General features: G+C 43.7%; 1 protein-coding gene across 2 annotated transcripts in view; it reads right to left on the reverse strand.

The window, feature by feature from the left end:
• Window positions 1-12,492, reverse strand: part of LOC136360798 (bifunctional heparan sulfate N-deacetylase/N-sulfotransferase 4) — a 70,282-nt gene that overhangs the window by 30,967 nt on the left and 26,823 nt on the right. For both annotated transcript variants that reach the window (XM_066318406.1, XM_066318407.1), the window contains exon 3: window positions 4,432-4,519. In XM_066318406.1, coding sequence (XP_066174503.1) covers window positions 4,432-4,519 — 88 coding nt within the window. The remainder of the gene's footprint in view (window positions 1-4,431; window positions 4,520-12,492) is intronic.

Raw genomic sequence — 12,492 nt, forward strand, 5'->3', positions numbered from 1 at the left:
ATATTAAATATAAACAGTAGGACTTTTTTTTTTTTTTTAAACATATATGATCTTATAAACCACCCCCTCCCCATTTTCTCTATTTGCTTTATTTTAATGCCACACCATTTTTTCACCCCATAACCTTGCAGCTTGGATTTAATGTGACCAAAGAGTGTCAAGAATATTAAGGCTGTTTTCCAGGTCTTTTGAAAGCTGGACAAATAATGATGTTCAATCAGTGCTAAAGAAAAGGTTCAGTACGTATCAGTAATTTTCCAGTTTTTTGTGATAATAATGTCACTGTCAAATACAAAATAGTCTCCATAAAGGCAACATATTAATGATGTGAATTTTTATCCATGCTTCCCCTCTAACCTCCTTGTAACTAGCACTTTATTAGCATTGGTTAATTGAAATCTGGTAAAGTGTGAAACAAGTCTTAAAATATAATCAGGTGGAAAGCATGAAGCTGTAATGGCAAAAGGCTTCCAAATATTTCTTAGGGTTCAGTATTCAATTTTGGCCAGATTTAATCTTGAAGTAAACCCAATAAAAGCTCCTGTGTTAATGAAGGGTATCTGCTCCAGGCAGAAGTGTTATTTCCAAAAAAATCGAAGTGAGGATCTGTGGCTGTAACAAAGAGAACCTTCCATTTGAGACAAGATACGATGCTGCTCCCACCATCTGCAGACACGTCTGCCCTGCTTTTCCAGCCTGGAAAGGAAAAGTGACATTCCAACAAGCTTCATCCTCAAACTACCCAACGATATTTGTTTTTTAGCAGATTTTCTTCGCGTTCTTTGCCATTTGAATGCTTTTATTTCCCTTCAGTCTAAGAAATAATTGCCAAAACCAGTCTCCTGATGCAAACATGGAAATCCTGTCTTCTTACAGGCCCTTTAATGTTTTGCAAAATGCATTGGAAGCAAATGCTCCACGGATGTCACTGTTTACTTGGCAGGAACATCCAGAGCTGCCTGTTCAGTGCCTGCACTTCAGCTCTTGGCTTTTATTTTTCATTTCTGTGGTGGTTTTTGAAGAATGCCACTACACAAGGAGAGCAGTACTTTGAAACTTTCTCCCAGAGTCACTGAATCCCTTTGCTCCCCTCTTTGCAGCACTCTGCAGGTTCTAAGGGAGCTGCTCCTGCTGATGGGAGTGCTGCTGGAAAAAGAAAACAACTTCAGTTACTAGGGAATTCCATACTAAAAAGAAAGGCCTGGTGGCTGCTCCCTCTGTGCTCTGCATTTTTGCAGTGAGTGCTGGCTTGGATTTTTGGGATATGTGCTTCACCTGCAGTCACTCAGGCACAGGCAGGAGAAGAAATTTAACACAGGCTTTCAAAACAGGGACAGGGCAGGGAGAAAATGGAATTTGTGAGGCAACTGAGGAGGTCTTTGTTGGGCCAAAGTTAGGGGCAAAGAGGGAAAAAAGTGGCTATTTGAAATACATAAAGAACTACAATCAGAGTAGATTTAGGTCAAGGAATCATTTAATGTCTTATTAACTTTTGAAGTAGAGTGTGGTTCTCGAAATAAATCCTACTGCTCCTCATTAAATTCTTTGTAAATTTAGATATACACCTAATGAAACTTTGCGCTTCTTTTCCTGTAAGAAAAACCAAAGAAGAAGGAGCATAATCCTTTCCATTTTAAAGAAGAATAACCCCATCCTGTAATGCCAGAGGTGAGGCAGAAATGTTGGAAGCTTAACCTTAGGTGGTGGCATTGTTCATGAGGTTAAATTTTCTTGCAAGCCTTAGAGAAGAATGTGGTTTGATTTTTTGAATTCTTAGTGTTATTTCCAAAAAAAATCTCATGCAAAGTTTGAATGGAGCATTTGATGGGAGCATATGTTGTTTAAATATTTCTGCCCAACCCCTTATTCAGAGTATTGGAGGCTAAACAAGGGACCTTAAGGTTTTACTTTCTAGTACAATCAACATCTTTTCTGTAATTTACTTCATTGAAATGTGAAAAATGCATAAAACCTATGAACAGGGTGAGCATTGTCCGCTTTGAGTGCAGTTTACACAGGTAATAATTCAAAGTCTGTGCATAATATTTAACCCCATATTTGAAAACTGTAAGCGTACTTAGACATCTCTTTGGATTTCAAAACTGAAGCAGAGTTGGAAGCTGCTACCAATAATCTTGTACATCTTCAATGCAAATGCTGAGAATGCCTTAATTTCAATGAAGAAGTGTGTGTTAAAGCTGCAGAACTAACAGGGTCTGCTCTTTGTTTTTGTGAGGGGTGTTAATATGGTGCAGAGTTTACCCACTGATGTGGCCTGACGTACTGCAAGTTCTGATTTGTCAGCAGCATCTTTCCATGAAAGCGTGTAACACTTTTATCTGCCAACACATCCTCACCCTCATCTCCCTCCCACAGTTTTAAAATGATCCAAGCTTTGGGAAGGAGAGCACAATGGACTGAGGGAGTCAATAAGGCACAGCAGGTGCAGAGCACTAACAGAATGTGTTGAGTATCTGATAGTCAAAGCCTCTGTGGGTCAGCGAGCCACGTGTGCAGTAATTAGAGAACACCTTTCCATGCTTTATTCGTAATGTGTCAATATAGGGTATATGGGGTGGAGAATACACTGAAACCCTCCCAGTCAGCTGGGATGATGAAGGGCCATCCCCACCCTCTGTTAAAACCTGGCTGCATCCACCCCCTTCATGGAGCCAAGGACACACTTCCACTTGGGAAGCAGTTCTGTGCTATTCTGGGGAGCCTTGAGAGCCTTAGGCAGATGGGCCCACATGCACATCCTCCTCTTTTCTCTCTCTACAGCAGCAGCAACTCTGAAATTGGTCAGCATTGTATCAGAAAGCCTGTGACAACGTGGAGGGTGTTGGGATGAAGGAAGGAAGGAAAAATAGTGGCAGGGCAGGGAGTGGGGTTTTCCCAAAGGCTGCATAGTCTCTGCCAGACACTGCCCACTATGTCACGATATTAACTGAGCAAAACCATCTCTTTCTCCACCTCCTCCCCTCTGTGGGTCAGCTTTCTCCCCAGTGGACACAAATGATGGATACCAGCTCTGCTCTGGAGATGGCCACAACCGAGCAGGCTCCTGCTTTAGAGCAGCTCCGAGCCTCGGGCTGCTCTGTGGGTTTTGTGGCACTGCACCTGTGTCCAGGTAAGCTCCAGAAGGAACAGCTGCACTGGCAGGTCAGCACGGAGTGAGGACAATGCTGTAGCTCTCTCTCCAGAGCTGCTCTCTGACCACAGCTCTGCCACTGCCTTGTTTTATGACTCCAGGCAGGTAATTCCATCTCTGTCTGCCTCCCACTTTTCCCAGGCTCTCCAGCCTGTATCTTTAGTCCATGAGATTTCCTGGGCAGCAGTTGCTCAGCATTAAGTGCTTGCACAAAGGGAAAACAGCCTGGACTTAGTGACAGTGATACAAACACATCATTTTGCCTTCTCTCTACTCATCCCTTCTCCCAGGGTGACCTGCCTTACTCCTCAGGGTCTAGGAAAGCAGGGACTGCATCATTCCTAGCTTTAAAACTCACCTTCCCATCCTCTTGCTGCCTTCTGCCATGCTCCAGATAAGTTTCCCTGGCATCACTCAGTGAGTGGGGCTGGCAGCTGAGCGTTTTGGAGCTGGTCTCCAGAGGTGGGAAGGGTTATGGGCTTTGGAAGGACAGGAGGTTCTCCCTTGCAGGGAGTCTCCTCTTGCCTCAGCTGAACTAGGGAGCAGCACAGCTCAGTGGCACCAGAGGGAAACCTGAGTGTAGGTGCAGCAAAGGGGAAGGCAAAAGAGAGGGAAAAGAAATACCACCTTTAAAAAGGAGGTATTGTGCTGTGGAGAAATGGAGCAAAAATGAGAAAGGAGTTACAAGGATGAGGAGATGGGGAAGTGCCTCATCTTCCACAGAAGCACAGTGGAAGTGTGTCACTTGTTACTGCACTGAGTGTGGAAAGGGCAGGGCTTCAATACAAATTCCTTTTCATCCTGTTTTCCTTTTATCATCCCTCCTGATTTGCAGATCACCGAGATAGATTACCTTCACTGGCATAACAAAACCTGGTGCATCCCCTTGAAACGCTTCTGCCTCCTCAGAGGTTCTGAGACATGATTTTCCCAGTCTTTAGTATTTCATCATACCTATCACACTGGCAAAACCTTACTCTGTCTTCTGTGCTGGCCTGTCTCCTGTGGAATTAGAGAGAACTCTGCAACTGCTTTACCTCCTTTATAACACTAAGATTTACCACCACGCCTCTTTCAGGAAAACACCGAGGGCATCCTTGTGTACCTGAGCAGCTCATCCTTAGTGTCTTTACCCTGTGGACACTGAACAAGGCTCTGAAATGGTGGAACATTTCCCAGTGAGCCACTGGGTTATTTAGAAAGGGAATGCTTAAAGCTAGATTTAAAATTCTGTCCCCTGTCTAACTGCAGCTACCTGAGAGCATGAAGTTCCTTCTTACCTGTGTGGTAAAATTTTCCTGAAAATCCAAGGTTGAAGGTAAAATTTGCAACCTGAGTGCGCAGTAAATTTTGAGTCTCTAGTAAAGCCTGAAATAAATAAGAAATTAACATGGATTTAGAAAGGTTAATATTATTTGAGGCTCATCTTTTTCTATAAACTATTACAGAGAGCTTAATTTGTTCCATGAGAGTTTGATGGACTAGAAAAGGTAGTGAGAGTGCCTAAGAATCCAGGGAGGTGATGGTTCTGTGGCTTGGCCCAGGATATTATCCCCTGGGGCAGTGATCTATGGCAGGACTCGGATCCAGCCACCCAGAGGCAGCAATATAGTGGATCACTGGGTCACCCATGCTCTGGGTGATTAGTGAAGCTTGATAAAATGTGCTTAAAACCCAACACAAAATTAGGAATACCACTCGTCGTCTAGGCATGAAGGCGTTGGGATTTACTTACCTGCAGGACCATTTTGGGCTGTGTCTGAATAGCAAATTCAGGCTTAAGTGTGAATGAGCAAAGCCTCATGTTTGAGCCATAGTAGAAGTGTCCACATCATAAATTAATTTTTAGTTTAATTAATTTTTATTTTTATTCTCTCCTCCAAGCTAAGATAAGCCCACTGTAAATGAAATGGAAGGAAAAGGTGCTGCTGATAGAAGAAATAGGTAGTCTTGGCCTCTTGTGCAGTTTTTGTTTTGGACATATTTCCAGCTACTAGGGAAAGAGAGAAGATGGTTAAGCCCATGTGAGCTTTACTTTCTGTTTACTCCTGGCTGTTGGCTCTGCACTGCTCCTAGAGCTGGTCCCTGTGCACAGATCTGCTTTGGGTTCCCAGCCCATGGACTCTGGGTGCACGCTGCCTGTGAGATGGGGAGTGCATTTATCTGCCTATTGCCAATGCTGAACAGGTTATAAACTCTGCTTTCATCCATTTGCCGTGTCTCCATTATGTGGCTCTTGAGAACTTTTCCTATTATCTATTAATAACACTTCTATTGATTGGACCTTCATGTTCTTGCAGAGTTCAAAGATAAAATGATTGCAGTGGTTTACACACGACCCCTCCCAGCCCTGCTAATGTTGTCCTTCATTTGAAAAAATTACGTTCTGTATGGCCATAATATCACCTCACTTTGCAGGAAAATAGCTTTTTGGTCTAATTTAAGCAACAACCAGCACACCTATTTGGGATCAGAAACCAAAAGTATCTCCAGTGCAGGACAAACAACGAAACCAGGGTTTAAGCAGCTGAGGCATGTGAGTGTAATACAAGAGACTCCCAAGCTGGGTGCATCTGCCTTGTTATTTTAAATAGAAACATACATTGGGTGGCAAGGAAGATGTAAAGCAGAGATAGTGTTTATCAGCTTCAGCAGTCACCAAGCAAATTTCTCTCCTTGCTAAAGGAAATAAAGTAATCTTATGACAGTAAATCTTGTGCTTTAGCATTAAATATTAAGGTAGCTGTATGGTTTCAGGCCTATCTTGCCAGACATTTAGTAAGTTGATTATTTCAATCCGGTGACAATTTCACATGTGGGACTATATTTACATAATATATAACAAGTAAACGTTCACTAAAATGTAAAACCTCGGAGATGAACACCACTGTTAGCTGAGACACTGAGGAAAATCCCCAGCTGGTAAAAACTGGCACTAAATTGACACCATTAAAGTCAGAAGCATAGAATCTGAGTCATTATATTTTAGAACATAATTTTCCAAGCTATCTTGAGCATTTTAGATATGTTGAGAAAGACTGATGGGCTGAGTAAAATCAATTTAATTTTCCTTTGAGGGAAGAACATCTTGAGAAATTATCATCACTTAACACAGAGCGCGAGAAGGGGCATGAAACAAACATCATTTCATCACCTGGGCTCCTCTCTCCTGCTCCCCTACATCTCAGTAAGATGACAGAGCTGCAGAACAGGCAGGAGCCTTCCAGCCCAGTGAGGTCTCATTAAAAACACAGAGCGAGGATTAAGATGTAAATCCTGGAACCTGCAGTGTGTCAAGCATTTCCCTCTGTCTAAAGGGCAAATCTGTCACTCAAACTGAATCTGGCTTGGTACTAAAGACCTTTTTTTTTTTTTGCCATTTCGATTTCCATAAATGCATATTAATTTATATAATACGCAGCTAAATTTTGTTGTCATGACCTCCTCTCTTTTTAAAGCTAAGAAGATATCGTCAGCTAAGCCAGTCCAAACTTATTTTGTCACTGCTTGTCCGTCTGGGGGAAGGGCAGTAATGTCTTCCACATCCTTAATATCAAAAACTTTTTAGATGGTTAGGGTCTGCCTTCCCTATCTCTAATGAAAGGGTGAAGAGGCTGCACATCCCTGGCACCCAGTGCCAGAAACCTCCCTGGGATCTGCACAGGCTCCACGTGAGGCAGAAGGCATTTGTTTTATTTGGTTCTGAAGGTTCCGCAGGAGGGAGAAGGGCCAATTGAATTTTAACAGTTGGAAAGCTGTTCCCTTCCCAAGGCCAGGTGCCACACAGCTATTCCCACTCTGCCTGCTGCCCCTGGCTCCACAGGTATCCTCCCTTCCCTGGGGGCTCAGTGGTCCCCATCCCATCCCTGCCTCCAGTGCATGCCTGTGGAAACACAACCAGCGTTCCCTGTTCAACCCACGGGTGGGTATTTTTGAACAGTTAAATGGATCATGATTAATAATTATCACTTTCCAAGGAAAGAGCCATGGAGCACGGTGCACATGGACAAACAGGCACGTCTCCATGCCAGGCTAAGCAAAGACAGGGTTTTTTTTTTTTAAGGTAATCTAAGCCCATCTTTCAAACACAAACCCTTAATTGCCTGGAATCTCTCAAACCTCATGGATTTAACTTTATTAATTGATTCTTTGCTCCGTCAGTGAAGCTTTTCTCTGACACTCACAAGATACAGTTTCTTCATTATATTGCATTCAGCAGCCTTTTACATTAATCCATATAATTACCTTTTGTAGATTTGAAGTTGCCGTGTCTTTATTCTTCATAATTGGTGCATCTATTAGGAAGAAGTTGATATTTTCCTGCTATGTCCTTGTTAATTATAACTCTATCCTTCATTTACATAATAAACTTTTTGGGGCGATTTCTGCAGGAACATTTCATGCCTAATAGGAAGCAATTTGCTTTCCTTCATTAAGTACATTAAAACTTCATGCCCCAGACATCATTGACTGTAAACATTTGATTCTGCTCAAATTTAATGCACGAAGGCATTTTGCTCTGCCATATTAGGTTTATTTATGTGCTGTGTTCTGGATTGTTAGCTGCTAATGAGACTTTGGCTCTTATTGCTCTAAGGCCTGAACAGTAACCTCATTTTAATGAGTTCATTATTTGCTGCCTTCTGAGTGGAAGACAACAAATTTTCCTTTTAATTAAAGGTCAAAACACCTCTGGCTGAGGGAAGTGTAGAGGTTATCAAATCCTTAGAGAAGGCAAAGGAATGACTTTTCCTGATTTTGATGCCAAGCATGGGCTGGCCAGGCTGAGGTAGAAGGTGCCTCTCTGCGGAGCAAAACTCCAGATCTAAGTTAAGTGATAACAATGCTAAAACGTGGTACTGGATTTCTGAAGGCATTGTTAAGGCAAAACAGAACCTGAAAGTCAGCCAAAGTAATTAAAGAGGCTTTCCTCCTCATCCAAAGGTCTGTGTGCATCAATACAGCTGCTAAAGCATGAGCCCTTCCTGACATGTGAAAGGGTGAGATGCCAGCTGGATTGAGCCAACACAGTGCAATCTCATATTTCTTACTGGGGAAAGTGAGGCAAATATTGGGGGTCAGTACTGGGGCTGTTTGTGGGGAGACAGATGTACATGCAGCTGGGGGTTTGTGCGTGTGCAAGTGCACCGACAGTGATCCCTGAAACTTCAGTCAAACCATAAAAGGATTCATCATGGGAATCGATGCACAGATCCTCGTCCTTTTTCTCGTATTCTGTTAACCAAGATTGTTTCGTGTGCCTTTCATTCTGTTCCCACGGCAGGTAACAGCATTAGAGACAAGAAGGATTCTTGGGAAAGGAAGGACCGGTGTCTCTGAGATCAGCTGGAGAAAATTTAAAATCTAGTTTTGGAGGAAAGTCCTAAGAGTCTCTGAAACATAGACATTGTTTAGCTTGAAAACTGCAGCTGTCAGAATATCTTCATGACACCTCTAAACATTATTTCTGCAAAACAGAGCCAAACTCCTGACACTTGGAGGTGTCCCAGGGACATTCCCAGAAACTGAGAGCATCAGGAAAAGCACAGAAGGTACACAAGATTTGCAGGACTTAACCTTTCCAGAGTGTGGAGCAGAAAGCCTGGCATTTCGTTAGGGCTCCTGCTCATGCATGTGACCTTCCAGAGGCAATGCTGTGAACGTGAATTTTGGGAAGCAGCAAAACCTCCAGATGTTGGAGGTTGCTGTGTCTGTGGCAGGATCTGTGTGGTCATGATGCCCAGGGTGCTCCGCCTCTGGGGCATTCCATGAGGGAGAGCTGCCCAAGGAAACATTATCCCAAGTTACTACAGAGCCTGGTGGTGAGGATGCACAATGCGTGGGGCAGGTGAGAAAGTTCTTCACTCAGTCTGGAAGGAGATCAGGGGAAGGAGGAGGAGTCAGATACTCCTGCTTTGCAGCATGTCTGTAATTTGCTGTCATCTTGAGTTGTTTTACTCACACAGGCTCGTTTTGAGGAAGTACTTTTGGCACAGGAGGATGTGCCAGTGCCTGGTGTCCCAGGGGTGCATGGCCAAAGTCACACTGTCCCATCACCTTCTGAGGGATATGGCTGAGAACCTGGTCAAAAATGGGCTCACTTGCCATTACTCAAAATCATTATTCATTTAGGGGCAGACCCTAGTGCTGGATAGTGATTCCACTGCAGGTCTCTGCTCTTTCATGTGTGTGTATAAAATATGGATATGCTCACTGTACACACAATACTTCTTATTTATATATACTGTAGATAGAAAATGCATGCAAATATTTGCACATATATAACTTTGACATTACCTCTGCTTTGAGCGGGGGCTTAGATTAGATCACCTTGAGAAATTCCTTCCAACCAAAATTGTTTTTCACTTCCAGACAGTTTTCTCAGGCTTCTATGGCACATACTTTTTATTAATATCAAGAAGTCTTTTAATGCATTTATTCATTTTTGTCCCTAACATCTGTCCTTAGTGCTTGCGCAGCTACATAGCCCTGAGGTTCATTCCCAAGCTGTTCTGCGCAGCAATATGCTGGTGATCTGTGGAAAGTTGGAGGACTACAAAGTAATAGCTTAAATTTCCAGCTGAAATTTTTGAGAGGGAAAAAACAAACAGCGAAGAATACTTGCAGCAATGTTTCTTTGCACTGCAAGCAGCTGCTGTCAGGATGTGATTTTTTGATTACCTCTTCCCATTTTTTCCCCCTCCCTGAAATCTATGCTAGGATAAAAAAATCTGACTAAGCCTGCTGTGGTCTTGGCAATTTTCAAAGCCAGTGGAATTGGAATTGATAGGAATACCACAAAGCAGTTAAAATCATAGTAATGACTGTAAAGAAGGTGTGAAATAACTAGCCACTGCTATTTTCCGACAGAAAAGCTGTCAGTAAAGAACTGATGTCTAGCCTGACATTACTGATGGGGTCACTGCAACACCAGGATTCCAAGTTCCTTATTTTCAGCTTTCAGATTGGAGCATAAATTCCTGTCGTAAGGGGAACAATCACCTCAGCTATATCTGCACTTGTTAAAACTCAGCTTGGTGAGGAATTTGTAAGCCCAGTGAAGCCAAGCTGATCATTTCTGTGTGGTGAGGATTTTAGCCCACTTCCCATGCTTATAGCAGATAATAGCAGAGTGTAGGAATTAGGAAGAGTCCACATTATTGACTTACTGGCTAGAGCTTGAAAGCAGCTTAAGGGTTGGAATTAGTCAAATCTTTAATGGGATTTTGAAATCACTTGCCCTACACCCTGTGCCAAACCTGACTGGAACAGGAGGGCCCGGATCAGAGGGAAACTGCCAAACCTCACGGACCTGGAGACACTTTTCACCCAGTCCTTCCTACAAATGATGCCATTGCCAGTGCTGGTTGCAAAGCGCTGGGCACAGCCAGTGAGGTGAGCAGGGCTTTGCTCCTGCCTCCTCAAGGGGTGGGACTGCATTTCCTCCTGCATTTGTTTCTGTGAAGCGCCGTGCTAATCCATCGTGCCATATAAATAATTAACAGGGAGCTCTCGGCTGGGGCTGAGCACAGCCAGCTCTGCCTGCAGACCTATTTTTTATTGTATAGCTATTACTTGAGTCTGTTCAGCACTTCCCTGGAGTTGGCTGCCTTTGTGTGAGGTCTGGCAGGATAGGCGGGTTTCTTTGAGGCAAGAAAATAGTGATGACATGCACGTATTTGTGTTGTATGCTTACTGCAAACAGAAAAAAATATTTTCCCTTCTTGAATGGAATACCCAATTGATCAGATGTACTTCTGCTGCTGTTTTGTAACTCTGTGCTAAAGACAGAAAACTGTCAGGAGCCTACCCACATTTAATTTGCCCCAGAGGAGTGCATCTGTCCCAGCAGAGGTTCAGCCCATTTCAGCTGAAGGAGATGAATGGGGTGATACTGTACCAAATTTACTACTCACTCCTGACTAAGTGGTGAATAACATCCCTGAGAACTCAGGAGGTGGCTTGTGATTTAGTATTTAGGAGAGAGATGACGCTGAGTGTGACACAGATACCCTGGCAGCAAGAGCACCTTGACCAACTGCACAAGTGTGGGTGCACAGATATATAAAAATATCCGTCGTAATTATCCAGCCTCTTCCTGGAAAAATGAATTCCTGGCCTTGTTAGAGCATCTAGTGGCAAAAAGCTCAAATGAGGAGCAAGGTGACAGTCTAACAGGGCAAAAGGCATGCATAAAAAGCAGGGTTTATTTTAAGCAGGGCCACACAGATGAGTTAAGGCAATTGCTCCCCGTCCTGGCAAAGATCACAGGCATTAGGCCTGGCTGGGAGCATCCACAGGAGCTGTGGGAGCAGGGAATGGCTGCAGTGGTTCCCTGCCAGCAGTGATTGCTGCTTTGTGTCAGCCTTACCCACTGAGAAAATTTACAGCCTATTTGGGAAAGCACTGAGGGTCTCCAGCATCAATCACTTCTGAGTCTGAAGGATTTTCTAGGAATACTAACCAAATCTTCTGACAAGTCCTGGAAGGCAAAAAGGCAGCCCGTGCCCAAGCTGAGAGTAGGCTGCAATTCCTTGGGCTGTGGGTTCCTGCTGGCACAAAGCTGGGACTGAGCAGGATCCCTCCCTGGCAGCTCAGGCAGCAGGAGCTGCTGGAGCTGCTGGAGCTTTGAGCACAGCAGTTGTCCTGGGTTGTAGTTTAGGATGTATTCTATCACCATCTTCAGTTCATGGCCCATCAATGCCTTTTGCATGATTCAGAGATAAATCCCTCTGGGAGTTATCTCTCTTTAATGGGCCATCAAGGTCCTCCTGGATGACTCATCATCCCACTGGGAGATGCTCCGCCCACGGGGAGGAGCCAAGCATTCTCACCGGGATATAAACTGGGATTTGGGACAGTAGAAGCAGCCCTCACTCACTGGATTCCCAGAGGACTGGAGCTACCAGACCTTTCTACAGGATCACTGCTTCAGGAAGAGCACCTCACCTGCACTGCTTCCATCACCCTGATCAGGTTGTATTCTGACTCTGTCAGTGGTTTTTCTTTTTGTATTGTTGCATTTATTTTATCTTTTTTTATTTTTTTTTCTTTCCTTCTCATTAAATTTTATTTCTGCCTTAGAACCTCTTACTTGGTTTGTTTTCAAACCACACCAGCAGTGAAGGTGCTTAGAGATCATTTCCTTATCACTTCTGACTTTTCAGAAGCTTAAGCATTTTCGGCAAAAGAAAGCTCATGAAGAAAGGCTCTTCAGGCAGGGGAATCAGGGGAAGGCAATCTGCCAGTGGGAGATCATTTGGATTATTGGTCCAGTTGTTGAAGCAACATGATCAGGAATGCTTGTTCTAATTTCAGTGGCTCTGCACTCTATGGCTGCA

The sequence above is a fragment of the Sylvia atricapilla genome, chromosome 4 (genome assembly GCF_009819655.1).
Source record: "Sylvia atricapilla isolate bSylAtr1 chromosome 4, bSylAtr1.pri, whole genome shotgun sequence".
Taxonomy (NCBI): Eukaryota; Metazoa; Chordata; class Aves; order Passeriformes; family Sylviidae; genus Sylvia; species Sylvia atricapilla.